Genomic DNA, 26,928 nt, shown 5'->3' with positions numbered 1-26,928 from the left:
GATGGCAGGATGGCATCACCGACTCTGTGGACATGAGTTTGAGTGAACTCTGGGAGTTGGTGATGGACAGGGAGGCCTGGTGTGCTGTGATTCACGGGGTCGCAAAGAGTTGGACACGACTGAGTGACTGAACTGAAACACAGCTCAATTAATTTTTAGCTGTTCCTCTATTCCGTTCCGTTCCGTTGCTCAGTCGTGTCCGACTCTTTGCGATCCCGTGGACTATAGCCTACCAGGCTTCTCCGTCCATTAATTATAAATTTCCTGTACAGCCTGGTTTGGTTACATTGCACAAGTTTTATTTCTATGAACAAATTCATTGAGGTATATTTTACATATGGAATTTTCCCATTTCAAGGGTAAAGATTTTTCGTAAATTTACCAAAAGGAACAATTATGACCATGAGCCAGTTTTAGAACATTTTCTTCATTCCAACAGGTACCTTTGTGACCATTTACAGTTAATTCCCATTCCCACTGGCTAGGCAACCACTAATCTACCTCTGTCTTCTACGTTTGCCTTTGTTAGGCATCTCCTAGAAAGGAAATCCATGTACTGTCTCACGTCTGGCTTCTTTCATCAGCATGTTTTGAAGTTCATCCATGTTGTATGTTTCAGTTGATTTTTTTATAAGTGGTGGTTTACCACTCTGTAACATTTTTGTCTACCCCACTGAGCAGTTAAGGGACATTTAGAATGTTTCCGGTGTGCATGTTTTGGTGTGAACATGTATTTTCTCTTGGGAAGATATGAATGAATGGAATTGTTGGGGGCATAGTTAATTTACGTTTATGAAGTTGTCAAGTTCTCCAAAGTGGCTGTACCTTTTAAAATTAACTGATAGCAATGTATGAGGGCTCGTTTCTCCACATTCTCACCAATATTTGTTATTCGTGAATAAATAAGAAATCATACTTTTTCTGATGAGTGTGAAGTGAAATCTCAATTGTGCTTTTAGTTTGCATTTCCCTAATGACTAATGATGTTGATCTTTTTACCTACTTACTAGCTATTTGTTAGTTATTTGTGTATCTTCTTTAGTGAAATGTCTATTCACATCCTCTGCCCAGTTAGACAACCCTCTAACTGGGTTGTCTTACTGAGTGGTAAGATTTCTTTTAAAATCCGAGTACAAGTCCCTTATTAGATATGTGATACAATCTTCTAATTTCTTTTAATTCTGTCCTTTGAAGCACAAAAGTTTTGAATTCTAATGAGGCCATTTCTCAACTTAAAAATTTTATGTACCATTCTGGTATTACCTATAAAATCTTGGCCTAACCCATTCTCAAAGGAGTTCTGTGTTTTCTTCTTAAAGTTTGTTTGATCCATTGTTACTGAATTTTTGTGTATGATAGGTTAAGTACCTCAGTTCACCCTTTTCCACGTGGACATCTCTTTCCAATACCATCTGTTGAACAATTCTTCCCTTAATCAATGGCCTCGCTACTTTTGTTGACTATAAATAGGATTTATTTCTGGACTCTCAATTCTGTTCATTGATCTATATGTTCATCCTTCCCCTAAACTACACTGTCTTGAAAACTGTAAATTCTGACATAGGGAGGACAATGGACTCTTTGTTCTTGTTTCTCAAAATTGTTTGGCTGTTCTAGATATTTCATCCAGACTTTCTTGGCAGTCCATGGGCAAGACTCCATGCTTCCAATGTAGGGGACGTGGGTTCAGTCCCTGGTTGGGGCACTATCGACCACATGTGCTGCAAAGTGAGGTTAAAAAAAAAAATTAGGTATTTTATTTACATAATTTTATATGTATTTTCATAACCAGTTTTTCTAAATTCTATTTTATGGAATTTTAAATTTCCTTTAATTCATCTTTGACCCTTATTTTTTAATTTCACTATTAACCTCTAAATTAACTGCACTATAGTCAGAGAATTTGGTGTCATGTATCAGTTCTTTGAAAGTTTCTGAGACTTGCCTTATGGCCTAATTGCCAATTTTTATAAATGTCCCATATAAATTTGACAAGACTGTGAATTCTCTATTGGGATACAGAAATGTATATATGTTTATTCTATCAATTTTATTCAAATGTTTTCAAATCTCCCACAATTTGTATTTTACTGTATAATGACAGAGAAGTTGAAATCTGCCACTGTAACGCAAACGTGTCAGTCTCTCTCTGCATTTCTAAGGTTGTTTTTAACATATTTGAGGCTATTTTGATATGTGCATAGAAGTTTATATTATGTGTTAACTCCATTTGTATTGATCTTATATTCTTAAAATTGTCTCCAGTTCTAATATGTATATAGCTACTCCAGATTTCCCTTGTTTAGCATCTTTTCTTGGTCTAATCTATCTTTAATTTCAACCTATCCAAATCATTTGTTATTGGTATGTGTCTTGTAATCAGTTATATAGCTGGATTTTCTAAAAAAATATATATATATATATATCAAACTTGACCCTTTGTCTTTCAACTAGAAAATATAGTTCATTTACATTGATTATAATTTTGAGATGTTTATACCTATTTTTCGGAGAAAGCAACAGCAAGCCACTCCAGTAGTATTGCCTAGAAAATCCCATGGATGGAGGAGCCTGGTAGGCAGCAGTCTGTAGGGTCGCTAAGGGTCGGACACGACTGAGCGACTTCACTTTCACTTTTCACTTTCACACATTGGAGAAGGACATGGCAACCCACTCCAGTGTTCTTGCCTGGAGAATCCCAGGGACGGGGGAGCCTGGTGGGCTTCCGTCTATGGGGTCACACAGTCGGACACGACTGAAGTGACTTAGCAGCAGCAGCAGCATACCTATTTTTACCATGTCATTTTCTTATATAAAGATGAAAAAATTCAAGTTTTTTTTCCCCCTTTCTTCCTCCCTCACACCACATAATGACTCTCTATTTTCCTTTCTAATACTTGGGATTTATACTATACACTTATTAAAGAATCCTACCAGTTGTACTAAAGTTGATCTGGAGATTATTCTCATTTCTAGATTAAAAGGTAAAGATATAACATATCTTGGTTTTTAAAAGAGTCTACCCGGCCATATGTTATCCTACAGTTTTACATATAATCCATAGTTTAAAATGTGAATACAGGGGGACTTCCCTGGTGGTCCAGTGGTTAGGACTTTGCCTTCCAATGCAGGGGCTGCAGGTTCACTTGGGAGCTAAAATCCTACATAGCTTACAGCCAAAAAACCAAAACATAAAACAGAAACAATACTGTCAGTTCAGTTCAGTTCAGTCGCTCAGTCGTGTCCGACTCTTTGCGACCCCATGAATCACAGTCCGCCAGGCCTCCCTATCCATCACCAACTTCTAGAGTTCACCCAAACTCATGTCCATTGAGTCGGTGATGCCATCCAGCCATCTCATTCTCTGTCGTCCCCGTCTCCTCCCATCCCCAATCCTTCCTAGCATCAGACTGTTTTCCAGTGAGTCAACTCGTCGCATGAGGTGGCCAAAGCACTGGAGTTTCAGCTTTAGCATCAAATCTGCATAATACAAATTACCTAATGAGATGATGTTTACAAATAATAATCTTTTATGGCCTGAAAGTTATCAGGTACTATCAAAATTTTTTTCTTCTGAAAATAAGTTCTATACAAAGAACACCACATTTAAAGTACCTCAACACAACTATTTATTACAGGTTAGAGATCTATGAAATTTCAAGCAAGTAAAATGTTCATTTAAAGTGTATCACAGTAACTCAATATGTTTTTGTTTAAAACAGAAAGTTTATTTGCTCAGTACACCAAGTAGAATGCAAGCACTATCATGACAAATATACAGAAATATGCAGATCAACATAAAACAGTAATTTAAAGAAGGGAAATCTCTCTTTAAATGTTATGACAACGTACTCCCAAGAATCCTTTTGTCAGTTAATTATACATTTCAATAAAATAAATGGTAATGAATTAAGTGGAAGTTAGCTTGTGAATTTTTCTTAAAAATAAAAATCCAACCCTATTAATCCATGCCAGTTAAACACTCTTAACTAAAATTTCCCAGTAAGTGCAAGAGATGGAGTTAGTTACCTTTTTTGCTTTAACAGTCCCAAGGAAAATGGTTACTACAAATACAGCAGGCAAACTGTTAAGACCGACTGATCTAGAACATAGTGTTGAACTAATTTCAGTTTCAAATTGTGCTGAATGCTCATCATTAGTACGGCACATTTTGGTCCATGATGTGGTTTAATGCCAAGACAGATCCCAATTTGTTACAGAAACACATAGATTACTGTTGCTTTTTTTGTCGTTTTGTTTCTAAATATATATATGTGTATATATATATATTTTAAAAAGCCAGATATACTTCCACATACAAAGGCAGGTTTTCCCAAGAGGGATTTACAGGAAGTAGTCTGGGGTGCGCCGGGTCACATGAGGTTCTCCTCGACGAGGTGCTGGGTCAAACTGAAGGCTATAAATGGCAAAAAAAAAAAAGGAGAGAAAGCAACTGGTTACAGGTTTTAACTTTGCAGGCAAACAAATCAATTAAGAACAAGACATTGAGGCAGAAAAAGCAGTACTCGTCTCCCACCTTTTCTGTGTTATGACCCTCGGTAAGTCACTGCAGGTGTTCTCTTCCATAGAACCAGCTCACTGAGCTACAGTGAAGATTTAAGCTAACAAGCTGTCTCGCTCATGTCTGACATAAAAGATCTGTAATATTATCATCAGTTGAATGGAAGCAACGAGAGCAGACATACTTGTTTTAGATTTTAAGGGAAAAGCATTCAGTCTTTCACTATTAAGAATGATGAAATTAGCTGTGGGGTTTTTGGAGATGACCTTTATCAGGATGGGAAAGTTCCCTTCTTTGACTAGGTGAGTACTGCTGACCCTTGAATGAGGTGGGGGTTGGGGTCCCGACCCTTTGCAGTTGAAAATCCGAGTATAACTTATAGTCAAGCCCTCTGTACATGTGGTTCCTACCTGTGGTTCCAAGGATCCTGTAATACTAGTGTTAGAGTTCTAAAACAGGAAACCACATATAAGTGGATATAAGTGGACTCATGCAGTTCAAATCTGTGTCGTTCAGGGGTCAACTGTATTTTTATTGTGAAAGGGTGCTCGATTGTGACAAATGGCTTTTCCTGGCCTTACTGAGACGATCATGTGGTTTCTGTCCTTTATTAATATGGTTTATTATAAGAACTGATCTTCCTATTTTGAACCATCTTCACATTCCTAGGATAAACCCCACTTGGTCAGTGTATAATCCTTTATATACTGCTGGACTTGGTTACTATTTTTTGCACATTTTTTACATCTATATACGCATAAAGACTACAGTCTGCAGTTTTCTTACAATGTCTCTGATTTTGGTATCAGGGAAATATCTTTAAAGAATGGGTGGGGAAGTAATCCTTCCTCTTCTGTTTTTTTGTAGGTGTTTGTACAGGCTTGGTGCTAATTCCCTTTTAATCATCTGGTCAATTCACAAGTGAAGCCAGCTGGGCTTGGGCTTTTCTTAGTAGGAAGTCCTAAAATTATTCAATTTCTTCACTTGCTTCAGGTTTACTGAAGTTTTCTATTTCTGAGTCAGTCCTGGCAGTTTTTCTTTTTGTCCTTCTAGGAATTCATCCATTTTATCCTAGTCACCTAATTTGCCCTCATACAGTTATTCCTTGTATTCCCTTACAATTCTTTTTATTTCAGTAAGGCTTGTGCGGATTTTGCTAATGTTGGGTCGTCACTCTTTTTTTTTTTTCCTTGGCCAATCTACTTAAGGCTTTTCAATTCTATCAATAAGAAACAACGTTTGGTTTCATTGGTTTTCACTATTTTTCTATTTCATCTTATTTCCAATGCTAACTTTATTTCCTTCTATATGCTTGCACTAACTTTAACTTGCTCTTCTTTTTCTAGGTCCGTAAGATGTAAAGATAGGTTATGGAGGCTGGATTCGGAGATGAGGGTACCAGCACGAGTGAGTTCTGGTGACAGCCCTCTTCTGGGTTACAGACTGTCAACTTCTAATTCTACCTGATTTCTAATATAGGGATTTACAACCATCAACTTCTCTGAAAACACTGCTTTCACTGGGATATCCCGTAAGTTTTGGTACACTGTGTTTTCATTTTCACTCATCTCATTTTCTTTTTGACTACCTCAAAGGTTATTTAGGAGTGTCTTAATTTCTACCTATTTATACATTTTCCTAGTTTTTCGTTTGTTATTGATTTCTACTTTCATCCAATCATGTTTGGAGAATATACTTTGTATGATTCCGTTCTTCTTAAATTTACTGAGGCTTGGCTTATAGCCAAGCACATGGTCAGTACTGGACAATGCTCCAGGTGCGTTTGAGAAGACTGTTCTGCTGTTGCTGGGTGGAGAGTTCTGTAGATGTGAGCGGAAATGTTTCTCAAGTCCTCTACTTTCCTGCTGGTCTTCTGTGTAGTTCTGTTATTGCCAAGTGCCATAATGAAGCCTCCAGCTATTGTTGCTAAATTGTCTGTTTCTCAGTTCTGTTTGTTTTTGCTCCACGTATTTCAGGCCTCCACTGTTAAGTGCATATCTCTGTGATATATTTTCCTAATAGTCAGACTCCTGATCACTGTGAAATATACTTCTTCATGTCTAGTAACAATTTTTGTTTTGAAATCTATTTGGTCTGATATTAGTATATCCAGTTCAGCACTTCTGTAGTTCCTATTTGCATAGCATATCTTTTCTCATCACGCTTCGTTTAACCTATTCACGTTTTTGAATCTAAATTACATTTTCCATAGGCATTATAAAGCTGGCTACTGAAAAACAGAAACACCAACTTGGTAATTTCTGCCCTCGGATAGCACGGTGTTGATGAATCATTCAGCGCTACTGGTATCAACTGGATTTATCTGGCAGTTTCTTTTTTTAAATTATGCCTTTTGTTTCTTGGTTCCTGCTCTCACTGCGTTCTTTGTAGTAAAATATTATTTTCTAACATACTATTTAAATTCCTTAATAACTGTACATTTATTTTTATTAGCAGTTGTTCTAGAACCTAGAGCATACAACTTGCAAAATTCTACTTCAGATTTGTAAATTCTAGTGAATTAAGAGGTGTTCTCTCCTAGATAGCATATAGCTCCTTTCCATTTCCACTTCCTTTTTTTGCTACTGATGTTATACAGAGTATATATGTTACAAACCCCTAAATTATATTTAATACTATATAATTACTATACCATATAATTACTATTTTACATACTCTTACAACCTTAAGCTGAGAGAGGAGAGTATATATTTATAGATTTTCTTAAATATCTTCCTCATTTTTTCCTCATATACTTCCTTTAATTCAAATTTACCACCTGGTGGCCCTTACTTTAGTACAGCTTTGTTCCCACCCACCTCGTCTGTGCTGTTACTGTCAAATCTACATTTCTGTATATTTAATTTCTTGTAAGTTCAACTATACTACAAATACATCCATACTGTGTCATGCGACTGATTTTTAAATTCATTAAGAAGGTGCAATTACTATTTTCTGTGTGTAGCAGACTTACTGTCTGGTGTTCCTTGCTTTCAGCCTGAAGTGCCGAAAGTATATCTTGTATGACAGGTCTCCTAGCGCTGAATTCTCTCCATTTTTGTTTATCTGAGTATGCCCTTTTGCATTCATTTTGAAGTTGTGCTGATATGACCTGGATTTTTTTATTTTTAGCACTTTAAGAATGTTTCATTGCCTTTCTGAGGCGATGTCAGCTGATTACTCTATTGAGGTTCTCTTTTGTAAGTCATTTTTCTCTGTCACCAGGATTTCTTCTTTTAGACTCTCAGCATTTGACCGTGATGTGTCTGACTCCTCCTGTGTCCATACAGCCTAGTAATTGTTCAGCCTTCTTTTCTCCCAGAGTTGACTGTGATGATCTCAGGAAAGCTTTTCTTCTCTTTTCCTGGTTTTATCTGTTAAAGTTCTCCTTGCTTTCCTCTTTTGCTTATTGCTACTAATATTCTGGGAGCTATAAGAGCCTTCTTCATTGGTCTCCACCATATTACCCACTGTCTTCAACACAATACCTAGGCTTGCAATTCTTGACCCTCTGTTCTAAGTAAGGTCAGTCCCCTCAGGCAAAGGTGAGGAACTTTTTTCTGAATCTTTCTGAACAGAACTGTTATATCACTTTAAGAGATGCAGGCAGGTATGAAGGCCCACTTCTTAGCGGCGTCCACTATTCTAGAGCAGGTGCTGGCAGGGACCAGGGATACAGCACTCTCTACTCCTACCATGCACGACTGGAATAAAGCCTCCGCCCAGGACCAGGCAGGGCCTGACTGACTGCACCCACAGGGAGTATTAACAGAACTGGACTGGGGAGGCTGAGACATGCTGGCATCTGCCTGTGTGCGGGGAGAAGCCCAGTCTTCTTGACCACACCTATGGAGTAGCTTCTGTACCAGGCATCTGGAAACGGGGGAGAGAACACTGTGACTCAAATTCCACAGACTCTGCTGTTATGCTGAGTCAGCAGATCTAGAATCAGTGTTTCTACATTTGCTGTATACATTTAGGACAAATCTCAAAAATGTGAAATAACAGTTTAATGTAACATTCTGCAGTCCAATGGTGGTTTCTGTTGGGGAGAGGGTTTGCTATGTTTCTTAGTCCACTAATCCAAAACCAGAAATCTTCTACCTCTAATTTTCATAATCTACTTTATAGTTCTTCTAAAAGTGATTCCATACAATTAAAATTTAAAGGTACTTACAAGGAATATTTCAAAGTGTCATCTAATTCCATGATAGCAGCCTGGTTCCCACAACGATAACAGTAATTGGGTGCACTGAAAATGGTAACCACGTTCCGATCGTGACACCAATTGTATCCCTGCAACATTAAAAACAAAAACAAACCCATCAAAATCAGCATTTCACCATAAAATTGTAATGCTGACAGAGGTAACCTTTGAAAACGCGATGGTTGCAAGTATTCTGTGTGTCACCTTGTGTGACTTGTGTGTCACAAGTATTATGTGGTGTCCATCTTTTATATTAGACATCTGCACTGAGGCTCACCTGTGGATACAGGGTACTGTTACTTAGGGCTCAGTACCTTTTTCTGCTTAGTCTATGTTTGAGATCAGGGCTAGGATGTGTATTCAGATTTCTCCCACAGTGACAGAAGAGGTCTCAATTCCTCCTCATAAATTATGTCAACTTTTGCTTTATGAATTTTGACTCTATTACTAGGTAAATTAAAATTTAAAATTATTCCCTCCCGTAGGACCAGATCAGTTTTCATCAGTGAAGACTTCAAGAATCTAAAGCCTTGTTCATCTTATTAGCTATACTTTGGATAATTACCTAATTGATATACTAATACACCATTTTCCATCCTTCTACTTCTGGTCTGTGGTATCATTATGTTTTAGATAAAAGATGAATTTTGATTATGTATCCAATCTGAAGGTCTCAGTATTTTAGGGAAGTACAAATTTTCATCCATTCACATTCCTTATGCTGACTGATAAAATTAGGTTTATCTTCACCACATGAATTCATGTTCTTTATTTACCATGCTGTTACCCTACCTGCCTCTATTAGATTAGTGAAGTTTTCTCTAACATCCTGAAGCCACTCCCTACTGGTTTGGAAGGAGTATATTTATAGTCCTTTAGTGTTTAAAAAAATAGTAACATCATGGTAGAGAAATCTGGCAGGCACCACCTTAGCTAAGTGATCCAAGTTAACGCCAGCAGCAGTGGGATGGATCTCATGACCTGCTATGATGTGCCGAGAAGGACGCAAGCATCATATCATACTGTGACATGCCCGCCAAAAATGCTTGCCTGAATCATAAGGAAACATCAGCTAAACCACAAATGAAGGCTATTTCTACAAAACAAAATGCCTGTAGTCTTTAAAAATGTCAAGATTATCCAAAACAAAGAAAATCTGAGGAATTATGTCCACATCAAAGGGGACTGAATACAGTGTGAGCCTGGATTAGACTATACACGCACAAATACAGTTAAAGTTTGCTATAAAAAATTTAGCTATAAAAGGACATTGGTGAGATAATAAAAATTTGAATAAAGTATTTAGTACTTTCTCAATGAAAATTTCCAGACTGTGATAACTATACCATAGTTATTTAGGAGAAAGTCCTTATTCTTACAAAATACACATGGAAATTTGGATGTAAAGGAGCATTTCACCTGCAACTGACATTGGAACACTTCAAAAAAAAGTCAGGGGAAAGGGGAACAGGAAAGGAGAGACAGAATGATGAAACAAACATTAAAGTATACTCAAGGAATCTGAGTGTAGGATACAAAGGAATTTTTTTGTTACTATTTTTGCAACTTTTCTCTAAGTCTTAAGGTGAGTTACAATTTTGCTCTGGTCAACAATATTTTCCTTACTTGCTAAACCAGCCAAGATTTTCCTCCTTTCCTTTAGGTAATGGGGAGGGATGTTTCTGACATTCTAAATCATGAAGCCTTACTATCAAAACACTTACTGGAAGCAGAGATCATCATCCTATAGGAGAAGGACATACCTCCATTACAAGTTGGTGAGCGCGAGAAACCAGTGTGAGACCATTTGCATGATTAAACGTTTCAGAAATATCTTGTCCAAATGTGTAGCCGGCACCACGTGGTGAAATACCCCACCCACCGCGATCATCTGGATCTGACCACAGCAGATCACACATTGGGCCCTGGCAGAGAAAACGGAGTACATAACAGACATTATCAGCACTCGTATGCGACTAATCTAGGGTTACCACAATGTGCTTCTATTTCTTTCTTTTTTCATTAAAACTAAGTTTAAGTTTACCTCATGTGGAACTTCTTGTAAACGATCCAGGGCTCTTATATGATCCAGTGTATCTATGGATGGAGAGAGGCCACCATGGAGGCAGAATATCTGTTTAGGAATTTAAAATGAAAATGAACTTGTTTTATTAAATCTAAATGTCAACCTTAGGTAGCTTTTCTTTTCAAAATGATCTTTCATAATGTTCATAGTGGAAAATTTTATAAAATACAATGAAAAAAACCAAGCAACATTATCAGAGAAAGCAGTTACTATTCATCAACTCTGTATTTGTTGGTATCCATTTCTGCTTTTATTTTGAATTAACCCTTTAAATTTATTTACTGTTTCACTCTTTGAATTAAATGTTTATTTTACATTGTTCTATTTTTCTACAGATAAAATGTCATTTATAAATAAATGCATTTCCCTGCATTGCATTCCTTACTACATCTCAAAGTTTCAGTTTGCACCATATTTCCACTTGGTCATCTGGAAATAATTTTTATCTTATGAGTGTCAGTAGAAGACTGTGAAAGTTTCCAAGGAGGGAGATTTGTCCGATTACTTAGAATCAGACTGTCACTTAACGCATGGTTTATAAATAGATGGATCAATAGATAGAAAGGGAAGCAGGAAGGTGAAGAAGGATGAAAAAAAGGATTTGCTGTTGCACACAAAACTTATCCAACGCCGTGTTCTGAAACTTTAAGGGAAAGACACAGAAAGGCCAGGGAGATGCAGAAAGAATGTCACATAAATCTAGACCCTAAAGTACTAATAAAAAATCTTTTATCCACACCCACATACATACCTGTCCATCTACTAAAGCTGTAAGTGGCAGGTAATCAAAGAGATCTGTAAAATATTTCCAAACATTGGCATTTCCATACTTTCGCAGACATTCGTCATAAAAGCCATATACTTGGGTAATTTGTCGGCTTTCGTGGTTTCCTCTCAGTATTGTAATGCGTTCTGGATAACGCACCTGGAGGGAAAGGAAAAGGAACCCACGATATACCTGGTAGTTACTAGTGTTAGTTAAGCACATTAACCTCTGACCCACGTCATTTAATGGCCAATACATTAAATGTTTATTCTTTTTCAGAATAAAAACCTGTCTTATTCATCCCCAGGTCCCCTCTTGATTACTTTGAAATATTTTTATGGTCATCTTTCTTCATTACTATGTATTCATACTCCCCTCGCTGGAATTCCTTATTTAACCGATAATTGTACCTGATTCTTTGTCTCTAACACTTTTTTCATACTCAAATTATCATGTCTTCCCAGTCTTTTCAGAACACTATGACTTTTTAATGCTCACTGGACACAGACCAGAGATCTGGACTCGAGATACACTCTACAGACTCTTCCTCCTTTTTATTTCCCACAGGAAGAATGTATTTGCCAACAAAACACAAAAACAGGCCCTGAAAAATCTGGGCAAAATTTCAAATGTATTTATAGCTTCCTTTCCATGACAGAACATAGAGATGTACTTTATGGCATAATTTTTAGTTAGGAATGTGTCTGATAAGAAGTATGAAAAAGCATAAGATTCCGTAAACCAAAAAGCTGCAAGTGCATACTTCATATATATTTACTAAGCAACCACTGTGTGTCCAACACTGAGCACAGAGTTCAAAGCTAGATGCCAGTTCCACAGAAATATAATATATGAATTCTGCTGATGGGGGACTAATTTCACTTAAGGAAGTATGAGAAATAAATAAAACAAGGCAATAAACCACTATGTGACATAAACAAGGGATGTGAGGCTAAGTTTCACAATAATCTACAGTAGAAAGAGTAAAGCTAAAGTAGAAGTAGTAGGACTTGAGCCGAGTTTTGGCAGAGGGTTAAGAAATAAGAGAGACTAATCTGTTGAAGAAATCAGATAAGAAAAGATTTGGAGACAGCATGTTTAAACTCTCTGATTTGAGGCAAAAAGTTTATGCCACCAACTCTGAGCAGCAAATTCAGGCTAGACAGTAGAGGATCAGTCAAGGAGCATAAGCTTGATTCTAAAGGTAACACAAAATCACTGCAGAGTTGGGAACCCTGAAGTAAGATGAAAGTTAAGTGAGAGATTTAATCTGGCAGCATATGCAAGGTAGATTTGGAGCGGTCAGGTCTTAGAGACAGAAATGTAGGTTACCACATTACTGTACTAATTAAAGTGACATGATGAAGATATGCATTAAATGACAGTAAAAATAGAAAAGACACAGGAATAACAGATTTCTCAAGGCAAGAATTTTAAAAATACAGTATCAGTTAACCATATATGTGGGATAAGTTGACTAAAAATGATTCCAAGACTTCAGCTATGGATTACTACCTATACCAATAATTTACCAGAAGCAGGCAAGAGGTGTTTAATGCATCATTTTCATATCTTTCTCCCAAAAGATGTAAAATCAACTATTATTTTAAGGGGCTATAAAATGAACGGATCATAAACTAGAACATTATGATATGCAATGCCCACTCTGTCTTTTGCTGATTTAAAGCTTGGGGAAAAAAATGCATTTCATTAGTCATACCTTTAATGCCACAAGAAGAGTTACTGTCTCCACAGAATAATAACCTCTGTCTACATAGTCACCCATGAACAGATAGTTTGTATCTGGTGACTTCCCACCGATTCTGAAGAGTTCCATAAGATCATGGAATTGACCATGCACATCTCCACAGACGGTAACAGGACAACGGACCTCTTGTACATTTGATTCTTTTGTTAAAATTTCCTTAGCCTGTTAAAGAAATGAAATCAACAATTAAAAAAAAGATTCTCTCACAAATCTGAAGGCATCATTTGTCTATTTAACAAAACGTGGAGGAAAAAAATCAACTGAAATGCACATTATAAAATCGTAAAACAACAAGAAGATACCACCTTACACTTTGTAGGATGGCTCAATAAAAAAGAATTGGAAGTGTCTTTGAGGACGTGGAGAGACTGGGAACGTTCACACAGTGTTGGTGGGAATCTGAAACAGTACACCTGCTGTGGACAACAGTCCGGCAGTTCCTCCCAATGTTACACACAGAACTACCACGTGATCCAGCAACTCCATCCCTAGACAGACACTCGAGAAATGAAAACTGCAGCTGACACATGTTCATGGCAGCATTACTCACAATGGACAAAAAATGGAAACCACCTCAAGGTCCATTAACTAATGAATAAATAATGGTATTATTTGTTCAACGGAGTATTATTCAATAATAAAAAAAAAGCAATGACGACTGATTACACGCTATTAACTTTGAAAACATACTAAGTGAAAGACAGTCACAAATGGTCATACTGGATGACTCCACTGATGTGAATGTTCAGAACAGACAGATCTACAAAGACAGAACATCAGGCTGCCTAGGCTGAGGGCTAATAACTAAGGGGTGTGAGACTTCTTTCAGGGGTCATGAAAATACTCTAACAGGGAGGTGATGGATGCACGTATCTGTGAATGTACTAAAAGCCAGTGAACTGAACACTCAAAATCAGTGACTTGTATGCTACAGAAATTTCATCTCAAAGCTGTTTTTTTTTTAAATGAACAATATTATTTATAGGTTACAAATATCAATATTAAAGAAAAAGTCACAATTATTCAAATTCTTTCACAAACTAACACCTTATACCAACTCACAGGACAATTTTCAACTTATTGCAACTATTCTATATTTAATAACTAAAGTTACTGTTCGGAACCCCTAAAGTACAGAATTTACATATAAAGTGACAAATTAAATATATTGACTGAGTTCAAGTTCATGACACCTCACTTATCTAACAACTTTTCCTAATAAGAGTCCAGAATCAGAAAGTAAATGAAAAAATCCTCTGAAGCAATGAGCAGATATGTTAAAAGTATAAGTACCAACTGAGACACGAGCTCCCTGCTGCCCAGTCAGCCACTGGGATGGGGCAAGGAGGAGGGCAGAGCTGCTACAAAGTGTAATTCCAATGAGCACTGAAGGGACTTTTAGAGATTGTCAAGTATCTCCTATGAGGCTTGACAAATGGCTCAGAAATGTTCAAGTTCACAAGTGAAACAGCATTTTTATCAAGTTTAGCCCGTAAAAATAGCTTCCTAATTTTGTTCAGGAAAAACAAAATCAAACTGCGGAACATTAATCATCAGAGTTCAGGTGGACCTGATGTCTATTTTTTTTTTTTGGCTGTGCCAGCTCTTTGTGGTGCACAGGCTGAGTTACCCCAGGGCAGGCGGGATCTTGGTTCTGCAACCAGGGATCAAACCCACCTCCCCTGCATTGGAAAGTGGTCAATCACTGGACCACCAAGGAAGTCCCTGGACCTGATGTCTTCTATTATTATTACTGGGAGAAAAACCTCAACATTCAGCTGATGGTTCCAAATATAAACAGGAAATCTCCTTCATATACAAACACTATCTTCAGTACCTTCTTATTTAAAATATGGAAATAAAAAACACTAAAATGTAAATATTATCCAATTCAACTGTTCTTTTAAGGACATATGGTTATCTTAACCCAGCACAGGTTTTATAAAACTATGAAGATGCGTCAAGAGACATGATTCACAGTGTGTGTTTGCTTTACAATAACAGCAATATTTCCTGAGCTTTTATCTACATAGTAGTGAAGTACTTCATCAGGCCAGACAAATTTTTATCTTTATGGTACAGATCCCTGATGCTTCTAAATGATTTATAACTCACACCCTTTATTGTAAAGTGCTCTTATTTTGCGATCACTCTGGCGTCCCTTCAAGCAAAGGGTGTGTTGGCCTGGCAGAAGTCAAGTATACAGTTCACCTGATAGCTGGAATTCTCAATGTACAAACCTCTGTGTGTCAGGGGTCCCCCAAAGCGCCCCAGATTTGCTAGTGATTCATAAAAGACAATCCACAGAACTCAGCACACAGGTGTACTCACGGCTATGACTTACGACAGTAAAAACAGACACAGCACAATCAGCAAAAGGAAAAGGCGCAGAGGCACAGCCCTGAGCAAACCAAGGGCACAGGTCCTCTCCCGGCAGAGCTGCACAGAACGCACCTGAAGCCTGTGTGCAACCTGCCAGTTACAGGGAAGCTCTTCAGCCTCGGTGCCCAGACAGGGAGCTGGTCCCTCTGTCTATGATGTACCAAAGTAAATCACACTGTTTGCATGAACAGTTTAGGCACAGTGAGCCATTCTCAACAGGGAATGGTGGGAAGCCTCCCCAAATCCAAGTTTCCAGACACTAAAGGCAACCTTGACCCCCAGCCTTTAAACAGACAGTGGTCTCCGGGCTGCTATGCCAACTCTTTTCTGTACACTGTGTAACTCTGCACGTAATTCTCATGAGTGTTTCTTTAATGTGACTTAGTACTCAAGTTTAATTATGTCTATGACTCTGATAGGGGCTTCCCTGGTGGATCAGCGGTAAAGAATCCTCCTGCCAATGCAGGAGACACAGGAGACTCAGATTCTATCCCTGTGTGGGGAAGATCCACTGGAGGAGGAAATGACAACCTGCTTCAGTATCCTTGCCTGGGAAATCCCATGGACAGAGGAGCCCAGCAAGCTACAGTCCATGAGGGCGCAAAGAGTTGGACATGACTGAACATGCATGAAGACTGATAATTCGGTTCAGTTCAGTCACTCAGTCATGTCCAACTTTTTGTGACCCCCATGGACTGCGGCATGCCAGGCTTCCCTGTCCCATCACCAACTCCCGGAGCTTACTCAAACTCATATCCATTGAGTCAGTGATGCCATCCAATCATCTCATCCTCTGTCATCCCCTTCTCCTCCCGCCTTCAATCTTTCCCAGCATCAGGGTCTTTTCCAATGAGTCAGCTCTTTGCATCAGGTGGCCAAAATATTGGAGTTTCAGCTTCAACATCAGTCCCTCCAATGAACACCCAGGACCGACCTCCTTTAGGATGGACTGGTTGGATCTCCTTGCAGTCCAAGGGACTCTCAAGAGTCTTCTCCAACACCACAGTTCAAGCATCAATTCTTCTGTGCTCAGCTATCTTTACAGTCCAACTCTCACATCCATACATGACTACTGGAAAAACCACAGCTTTGACTAGACGGACCTTTGTCGGCAAAGTAATGTTTCTGCTTTTTAATAGGCTATCTAGGTTGGTCATAACTTTTCTTCTAAGGAGCAAGCATCTTTTAATTTCATGGCTGCAGTCACCATCTGCAGTGACTTTGGAGCCCCCCAAAATAAAGTCTGTCACTGTTTCCCCATCTATTTGCCATGAAGTGATGGGTGGGACCAGATGCTATGATCTTAGTTTTCTGAATGTTGAGCTTTCAGCTAACTTTTTCACTTTCCTCTTTCATCAAGAGGCTCTTTAGTTCTTCTTCGCTTTCTGCCGTAAGGGTGGTGTCATCTGCGTATCTGAGGTTATTGAGATTTCTCCCGGCAATCTTGATTCCAGCTTGTGCTTCATCCAGTCCAGCATTTCTCATGATGTACTCTGCACATAAGTTAAATAAGCAGGGGGACAATATACAGCCTTGACGTACTGTACTCCTTTCCCTATTTGGAACCAGTCTGTTGTTCCACGTCCAGTTCTTCCCTGTTGCTTCTTGACTTGCAGACAGATTTCTCAGGAGGCAGGGAAGGTGGTCTGGTATTCCCATCTCTTGAAGAAGTTTCCATAGTTTGTTGTGAGCCACATCGTCAAAGGCTTCAGCACAGTCAATAAAGCAGAAATACATGTTTTTCTGGAACTCTCTTGCTTTTTCAATGATCCAACAGATGTTGGCCATTTGATCTCTGGTTCCTCTGCCTTTTCTAAATTCAGCTTGACCATCTGGGAAGTTCACAGTTCATGTACTGTTGAAGCCTGGCTTGTAGAATTTTAAGTATTACTTTGCTAGCGTGTGAGATGACTGCAATTGTGTGGTAGTTTGAACATTCTTTGGCATTGCCTTTAGGATTGGAATGAATACTGACCTTTTCCAGTCCTGTGGCCACTGCTGAGTTTTCCAAATTTGCTGGCCTATTGAGTGCAGCACTTTCACAGCATCATCTTTTAGGATTTGAAATAGCTCAACTGGAATTCCATCACCTCCACTAGCTTTGCTCGCAGTGATGCTTCCTAAGGCCCACTTGACTTCCACTCCAGGATGTCTGGCTCTAGATGAGTAATCACACCATTCATTGTGCTTATCTGGGTTGTGAAGATCTTTTTTGTACAGTTCTTCTGGTGTTCTTGCCACCTCTCATTAATATCTTCTGCATCTGTTAGGTCCCTACCATTTCTGTCCTTTATTGAGCCTATCTTTGCATGAAATGTTTCCTTGGTATGTCTAATTTTCTTGAAGATATCTCTAGTCTTTCCCATTCTATTGTTTTCCTCTATTTCTTTGCATTGATGGCTTTCTTATCTCTCCATGCTATTCCTTGAAACTCTGCATTCAAATGGATATATCTTTCCTTTTCTCCTTTGCCTTTTACTTCTCTTCTTTTCATAGCTATTTGTAAGGCCTCCTCAGGCAACCATTTTGCCTTTTTGCATTTCTTTTTCTTGGGGATGTCTTGATCACTTCATCAGGTATGACCTAAATCAAATCCCTTACAATTATACAGTGGAATTGACAAATTGATTCAAGGGATTAGATATAATAGACAGAGTGCCTGAAGAACTATGGACAGAGGTTCGTGACACTGTACAGGTGACAGTGATCAAGACCATCCCCAAGACTCTGATAAGACCTAGTTAAAACTGTGAAGTGAAGGACTGTGGTGATGGAAAATGCCACTTGGCCCAGATGCATCCAGGCAGACAGCTGTTATTACTGCATGCACTGCTGTATTCCTATCCACTCAAACTTGTTTCCTTTCTCACCCACTTAAAACATTCTTTCTTGTTGCTATCAAGGCAAATCTACGAACAGAACTGAGAAAATAAAAGCTTAGAAATGACATTCACATATAATCCTCCATTTTCACTCTACCCATGTTTTAAGAATACAGACAATGGGAATGTCAAGTCTTCCCAGCCCCTCAACAGGCGACACGCTACTGGCGTCTCTATTTCTGTGCTGCTGCCCATCACTGGAGCCAAAATACCACAAAGCGACTGAACTTGGTTTTGGGATAGCCAGCATACAAATGCTTTTCCCTCTATTTACACATAAATCATCTGCTATTAAAAAGTGATTACCTCCTACTCCTAGGCAAATGCATCTAAAGAAAGCCATAGAACAGAGTGATCTCTGACAAAGATGAGATTAAATGAACTTCTAAACCCTATGAAAGTGAAAGTCCCTCAGGCATGCCTGACTCTTTGCGACCCCAGGAACTATACAGTCCATGGAATTCTCCAGGCCAAAATACTGGAGTGGGTAGCCTTTCCCTTCTTCTGGGGATATTCCCAACTCAGGGATTGAACCCAGGTTTCCTGCATTGTAGGTGGATTCTTTACCAGCTGAGCCACAAGGGAAACCCTCTAAATCCTACAGGGCAAGGTTAATTTAAGTATGGTGGCCTGTCCTCCTGCAGTTACAAGGTTTCTTCCATAAATGAGAATTGACTTTTTTTTAAAAAAAAAAGGGAGGGGGGAACAAACTTTTTCTTTCAGTTCAATGACAGTCAAGTGTCTATATGCCAAGTAATATCTTACTTGGAAACACAAGTAAGAAAAAAAATCATATACTCTGTTAAAATTAAGAAAGAATGAGGCATGCATATGTACACAGAACAAGACTATGTGGTTAAATGTGTGGTTAAAAAGGTTTTAGGGTAACTGTGATCCCATTTTAATAAAAACAGTACACCACAAACATCCTCCCTAGCCCACAAAACACATGCTTTTTGCACAGAGAGAACAAAAGCCTGGAAAACAACTTCAGGTTTGTTTCTGAGGTAGGGCAGTAATGGGCTTCCCTGGTGGCTCAGAGGTTAAAGCATCTGCCTCCAATGCGGGGGACCCGGGTTCGATGCCTGGGTCGGGAAGATCCCCTGAAGAAGGAAATGGTAACCCACTCCAGTATTCTTGCCTGGAGAATCCCATGGATGGAGAAGCCTGGTAGGCTACAGTCCACGGGGTCGCAAAGAGTCGGACACGACTGAGCGACTGAACGGACGGACGGAGGGCAGTAATGGAAGGGGAAGGTGGGTTTAACAGTGGAGCTTGCTGGTTTCCTTCCCTGTATTTTTGAGATGCTTAAATTAAAAAATATATACATGTCTTACTTTTTCAGTGGGCTTCCCTGATGGCTCAGATGTTAAAGAATCCGCCTGCAATGCAGGAGACTGGGTCTGATGCCTGGGTTGGGAAGATCCCCTGGAGGAGAGCATGCAGCTCACTGCAGTATTCTTGCCTGGAGAACCCCCATGGACAGAAGGGCCTGGTGGGCTGCATTCCATGGAGTTGCAAAGAGTTGGACACGACCGGGCGATTAAGCACTTTTTCAATCGGAAAAAATAACTTTTTGAACTTCGAAACAAATTCTAGATAGCAATAACCTAATTATAAAAACAACCACAGTGCTATACTCATATAAGGGAATTTTATTCAGCCACAAAAGAGCATGAAGTGCTGACACATGCTACAACGTGGAGTCTTTAGCCAGACACAGAACATTACGTATCATGTGATGACGCTGATATAAAGTGTCTAGAACAGGCAAATTCATAGAGACAGAAGTCCATCAGTGGCCGCCAGGGGATGGAGAAGGAAAAATGAGGAGTGACGGCACAAGGTTTATTTTCTGGAGTGATGAAAATGTTCTGGAATTATATGGTAGAGATGACTGCAAAACTATGAATATACCAAAACCAGTGAGTTGTACACTTTATCAGGCAAACGTTTATAGTATATGAATTGTATCTCAATTTAAACATACAAGGAAAGCCCAAACCTAAATGTGAAACACTGCTGTGGCTCTGAACTAGCCTTCTTGGAAAGATAACAGGGATATATTTTTTTAAATTTAATTTTTTGGCAGCAGCACACAGCATGCAGGATCCTAGCTCCCTGGGCAGGGACTCAGCTGGTATCCCCTGCAGTGAAAGCGTGGCATCCTAACCACTGCACTGCCAGAAAAGGATGACAGTGATTTTAATGCCATTTTTCTTAGAAAAACTAAGTTCAGGAAATACACACAGTTTATGTAGTCTAAAATGCAGTGACTGTTTTGGAATTAATTTTAGCTTTAATTTATGGCATTTTGATTTCCTTTAATCAAAGAAGGCTTCATCCACCAAGTCCTTCATAGCATTTGTCCTAAAACAAAAAAAATAAGTGAAGGAAAAATCTCTGCAAGATCTTCAAAGTAGAATAAAAAACATATGTTGCAAATAAAACTACTCCATGTGAAAGTAGTTTATAAGTATCTTCTTTTTATCTGTGAACATGATTTGACACATCCTATGGACAACTGAGAAATGATGAACTGATTTTAAAAAAGACTGCTTTCCAGTCGGAAGCAGTAGTTCATGCTAGTCTAGTCTGGTTTAGTTTCTTTACCTGTCTGACAAGAAGGATGGCTTAGATAAGCATGGAAAATGATTTGTTCAGTCAGTAACACTGGGTTTTAACCTCATATTTCACTGTAGTCATGCTATTTTTTGTTATAGTAAGAAAGAAACACGCTGCTGTGTTGATCACTGAATTAAAAAAACGACTTGTCTCTGGCTGTGTCAGGTCCTGGCTGTGGCAGGGGCTCAGCAGCTGCAGTTCGTGGGCTCAGTTTCGCTGTGGCACGTGCAATCTTAGCTCCCTGACCAGGGACTGAAACGGCACCCCTGAACTGGAAGGCAGGTTCTTAATCAATGGACCACCAGGGAAGTCCTCTACATCACTGCATTTTCAATTCTAATCAATGGGACACCAGAGCTGGCACCAATACTTGCTCAGTTCAGTTCAGTTCAGTTCAGTCGCTCAGTCGTGTCCGACTCTCCGCGACCCCATGAATCACAGCACGCCAGGCCTCCCTGTCCATCACCAACTCCCGGAGTTCACTCAAACTCATGTCCACAGAGTCGGTGATGCCATCCAGCCATCTCATTCTCCGTCGTCCCCTTCTCCTCCCGCCCCCAACCTTTCCCAGCATCAGAGTCTTTTCCAGTGAGTCAACTCGTCGCATGAGGTGGCCAAAGTATTGCAGTTTAAGGGAAGTTAAAATAAAAGTAGCAGGCTTTTTGGCTTTTAACACCAATTTTAAGTACAAACTATTAAAGAAAACTATTCGAGAGCTTTCCCCGACTCAGAAAAATCATTTTTACCAGGACCTAATTTTCATTAAGATGGTTTTAGGCATTCATGAATTTACACATGCTATTTCACATCAGTGAAGTAATACCCTACAGAGAATTCTGCTTCTTTCAAGGCTGAGGCCCGGACCCAGGAACATATCCATTACACCAATATAGAAATGACATATTATCTACACAAACCTCAAACTGCTTCTAAGCAGCCACTCTATCAGTTCAGTTCAGTCGCTCAGTCGTGTCCGACTCTGCAACCCCATGAATCACAGCACGCCAGGCCTCCCTGTCTATCACCAACTCCCGGAGTTCAGTCAAACTCATGTCCATCAAGTTGGTGAAGCCATCCATCCATCTCATGCTCTGTCGTCCCCATCTCCTCCCACCCCCAATCCCTCCCAGCATCAGAGTCTTTTCCAGTGAGTCAACTCGTCGCATGAGGTGGCCAAGGTATTGGAGTTTCAGCTGTAGCATCAGTCCTTCCAATGAAGACCCAGGATTGATCTCCTTTACAATGGACTGGTTGGATCTCCTTGCAGTCCAAGGGACTTTCAAGAGTCTTCTCCAGCACCACTGTATAATCATCAGCAAAAAGCTCTGCTCGCACACACATGGGCTACAATTTCCCTCCCTGTTTAGAATATCATCCCCAAGGTTCTACACAAAAGAATAAAGTTTATCAGGTCGAAGAGCCTAAAAATGTCTCCTCCTGAGACTCTACCAAACGTTAAATATAGTTCTAGTCACAGAATGTCCTCAGCTGTGCCAGGCTGGCTCTCCAGGCACCCTATCTTTATAAATCACTGAGCATACCGTGCAAAAACGGCAGAGGCAACCGCTCCGCACTCTGAGAGGGGCAAAACATGCAACTGGCCCCAAAGTTCAACTGCTATATTTTTTAATTAAAAAAAATTTTTTTTTAATTTAATTTTTGGCTGTGCTGAGTCTTCGCTGCTTCACATGGCCTCCCCTTGTTGTGGAGCGTGGGCCCTAGAGCACGCAGGCTTCAGTGGCTGCAGCACGTAGGTTCGGGAGTTGTGGCGAATGGGCTTAGTCGCACCGGGGCGTGCGGGACCCAGATCAGGGACTGACTCTATGTCCCCTGCACTGCAAGGTGGATTCTTAACCACTGGACCACCAGGGAAGGCCCTGGACTGCTAATTTAAGTTCATGTTAAGAGAGTTAAGCATCTTCTTGGAAGAGACGCCGTAACTATTTTATGCAAACGGTTTTTCTCGAGACAGAAACTAACCTCAAAGGCCAGACATACCGTATCATTCATACCCATGTATTTTTTTAAATCAATAGTTATTCTCCAATTGGCATTTGGATGGATTTTATTTTGCCACTACCTCAAAACAGGGCTATTTCCCAGTACCACTCTGGTCTTTAATGTCAGCTGATTTCTTTGTGATTCAGGGAATCTGAGTTAGAACAGAACTTCAATTTTGAGGGAGGAATCACCATCCTATGATATAACTTTCTATAGAATAATATTTCCAATAGACTCTCAAAAACTCATGTTATTAAAAAAACTAAAATCTAGTCACAAAGAACTAACAAAAAGATGATTTTTACAGTTTTAAAACGTTAGGCTTAACTTTTTATTTTCTCTTATATTCTTTCTATATGCCTGCCATTCTTGACCTGGAAGGGGAGAACACATGGTGAGGAACTACTTCCAAAATTACTACTAATCCCAGCAGTTTGTGCTTCAGGTAACAGCAACCTCAAGAAATAACGAAACTGTATTTTTCAGAGTTCTAGAGCCACCAGGTGGAAAACCTCTCTTGAAGTACATTCTCCACAGAGAAGTCATATTGACAAATCTATTTATTTTGCAGCTTCTTATAAAAGAAAATAGGATGACACTTAAAAGAAGGTAGAATAGCTTTTTTTTTTTTTTTTTTAAGCTTTTCTTCATTTAGTATCTACTCCAAATTTCTTGTTAGGATTTCACCCCAGTGGAGTCGTAATACAACTGCCGCAGGAGGTCAGCAAATCAGGAGGTCAGTGATCACCCCAGCCTTAGCGATAAGGAGTAGGAGGGGCAGGGCTGGGCAGTCATCAAGCTGTGGAGCCAGGGTCTGAACGCAGGCTGGCCCCGAGAGAGTTCATTATAAACAAATGCTGCACTCAGCAGGAAAAAGGAGGACAGAGGTAGGGAAGTAAAATGGAACTCTAAGGTTAGATGACAGAAAATCAACACCACAAAGGTTCGCCACAGCTGCTGGAAAGGAGCTCCACACAAGCACTGCTGAGAAGGGCGGGGGGGGGGGGGCCCACGCTCTTCTCCAGCCCTCCACATCCCTATCAAAAGTGGAGGACAAAGATAAATGACAGAGAACTGCCACTTAAAAATTCATGCTTGGTGGAAAAGTACAAATATTCAAAGAAAAAAGTGGGTAAGATATAAGCTTAATATACCTCAAAGAGCCTAAGGGTTGGCAGTCCAATTTATTTAGGAGTTGAAGTCAAAATAATCTCTCTGGACAAATTCAGAAAGCTTGCTCAGGAGATTAAGGATCAAGCATGATCGAGGAAGGGTGCAACATTCTTCTCCCGAAAGACATCTTAAAATTATTAGACAGAGGGAAGACCTGATTTAACTACCAACTTTGCCCACCACGTAAAGTCCATGTCTGCTGTTCACAGTGAGGTTAACTGACTCAGCTAATTTCAGAACTGGGTATTTCACCGGACACTAGAGCCTGAGAGACAGCGATTTAAAACACAAATTTTAAGACGTGAAATTACAGGTTATCACACAAGAAAATTGAATGTAGACAGAATTTGAAGCGGTCTGTAAACAATCGGTCTCAGAAACACAAAAATACCACTAGTTTGGCAGTTCTATTTACAGAAATACATCCTCCTGTATCAATAAATAGTTATTTAGTAGACTCACAGACATAGAAAACAAACTAAGGGTTACCAAATAGGGATGGGAGGGGATAAATTGCAGTTTGGGATTAACATATACACACTGCTGCTGCTGCTGCTGCTAAGTCACTTCAGTCGTGTCCGACTCTGTGTGACCCCATAGACGGAAGCCCACCAGGCTCCCCCGTCCCTGGGATTCTCCAGGCAAGAACACTGGAGTGGGTTGCCATTTCCTTCTCCAATGTGTGGAAGTGGAAAGTGAAAAGTGAAAGTGAAGTCGCTCAGTCGTGTCCGACCCTTAGCGACCCCACGGACTGCAGCCTACCAGGCTCCTCCATCCATGGGATTTTCTAGGCAATAGTACTGGAGTGGCTTGCCATTGCCTTCTCCGATATACACACTACTTTATGTAAAAAAAAAAAAAAGGACCTTCCGTATAGCACAGGGAACTATACCCAATGTCACGTAACAACCTAAAATGAAAAAGAACCTGAAAAAGAATATTATGTGTATAGCTGAATTAAGTTTGCTGGCAACCCACTCCAGTGTTCTTGCCTGGAGAATCCCAGGGACAGGGGAGCCTGGTGGGCTGCCGTCTATGGGGTCGCACAGAGTCGGACACGACTGAAGCGACTTAGCAGCAGCAGAACACTTAAATGTAACACTGTACTTCAAAAATAAAATATGTTAATACATAAAGACCCTAAACAACGTTAAACTTAATTTAAAAAACAAAACAAAACACTATTTTTAAACTTACTATTAACTCTTCCATTTCTAAAATATTTAATTTTAAGGGTACTCTATAAATAATATTAATAAAATATTTTCTTCAATTTCTTTCTGAGGCATCCTGCGTTCCAAACAAAATCAAGAAAGTCTTAGGGATTATGGCTTAAAAATAAATAACAATTCAAAAGCATTAAAGAATAAATAATTTTGTTACTCCTTCACGAGACCTTTTTACATAAAAATAGTATATGCTATAAAAGATGAATGAGAAAAAATGTAAAGTCCAAAATAATTCCAATGGTTAAGAAAAAAATGTTTACAGAATTCAGAAGATTGTCTACGATCACACAATCAAGAGCGACTGAAAACGGTAAACTATCTGCATATTTGATTACTTTTTGGAAATGAAAAAAAACTTACACGTAACAGAAACAGAAATAACCTTCTGAAAAGTGCTACCCTGCAGGAGAAACACACACCCCACTTATTTCGGGTAAGCACTGTTGCCAAACTTACGACTTGCCGTCTTGTTTCTGAAAAATCAAACATTTTTGCTTCCAAAGAGCCTCTCAACGTGAAGACCAGCCACCATCTGTTTCAACTAGAGTCACCTTCTATTTTAAAAAAATCACAGTCTGCCATCACACCCACCTCTCTACAAACAAATGCCTGACGCGTTACCAAGTCTTAGCGATGTCTGAAGGGCCGCGTCACCTGAGAAAAAGCCTCTGTTCATTACCACACGCGTTGATAATTCAAAACAGCCAGGCTCATTCCGGTGCACTTTCCACTACGAGGCTGCAGGGGACTGATCCGCCTGGCGGCTGAAGCTTCGGGACTGCCAGCCCGCCCGGGTTAACGCTGGGGCTGTCAGCAACCCTCACCAGAGCGCCGGTCACCCCAGTCACACTCGGGTGATGAATTCCGGGTGCCGCGGAGCCCCCGCCCGCCCATCCCGGACGCCGCGGGTCTGGATCCGGGCCTAACCTAGGGCTGTGTCCCGAGAGGGCTCCCGGAAAGGCCCGGCCCCGCCCAGGGGCGGACGCGGCTCCGCGGGGCCCGGACCCGGCGCCGGGATGCGGGCGGCCCGGGAGCGGACAGGGCAGGGGCCCCCGCGGCCAGCCGAGGCTCCGCGGCCGCGCCTCACCTTTTCACACAGCGTCCGGACCTGGTTCTCGTTGAGCTGTTTACACTCGTTCAGCTGCTCGACCCACTGGTCCAGGTCCTTGGTGAACGCCTTGTCGTCCATGGCGGCCCCGCCGCCCGCCCCCCGCGCGCCCCCGCTGGGCGCCGCTCCCCTAGCGCCCCGCCGCCGCCGCCGCCAGCCCCCGGGCGGAGGGAGGGAGG

General features: G+C 40.2%; 1 protein-coding gene across 3 annotated transcripts; it reads right to left on the bottom strand.

The window, feature by feature from the left end:
- Positions 1-289: 289 nt before the first annotated feature.
- PPP2CB (protein phosphatase 2 catalytic subunit beta) lies at positions 290-26,928 on the bottom strand. Of its 3 annotated transcripts, XM_088832772.1 has the most exons (8): positions 26,729-26,928; positions 13,302-13,511; positions 11,567-11,740; positions 10,774-10,863; positions 10,493-10,654; positions 8,700-8,818; positions 4,320-4,417; positions 290-1,721 (listed from the first exon to the last, which is right to left on the bottom strand). In XM_088832772.1, exons 1-7 carry the CDS (start codon positions 26,828-26,830, stop codon positions 4,345-4,347), a joined length of 930 nt encoding a protein of 309 aa, XP_088688898.1. In that variant the 5' UTR covers positions 26,831-26,928; the 3' UTR covers positions 290-1,721; positions 4,320-4,344. The 3 variants fall into 3 exon arrangements, with proteins under 3 accessions (XP_088688898.1, XP_055272534.1, XP_088688899.1); XM_055416559.2 differs by lacking the exon at positions 290-1,721 and having other exon boundaries at positions 3,707-4,417; positions 26,729-26,927; XM_088832773.1 differs by lacking the exons at positions 290-1,721; positions 26,729-26,928 and adding an exon at positions 26,233-26,498 and having other exon boundaries at positions 3,707-4,417.

The sequence above is a fragment of the Moschus berezovskii genome, chromosome 26, assembly GCF_049115385.1.
Source record: "Moschus berezovskii isolate FMDL1 chromosome 26, NW_MosBer_1.0, whole genome shotgun sequence".
NCBI lineage: Eukaryota > Metazoa > Chordata > Mammalia > Artiodactyla > Moschidae > Moschus > Moschus berezovskii.
This window is presented reverse-complemented; position numbering and strand designations above follow the sequence as displayed.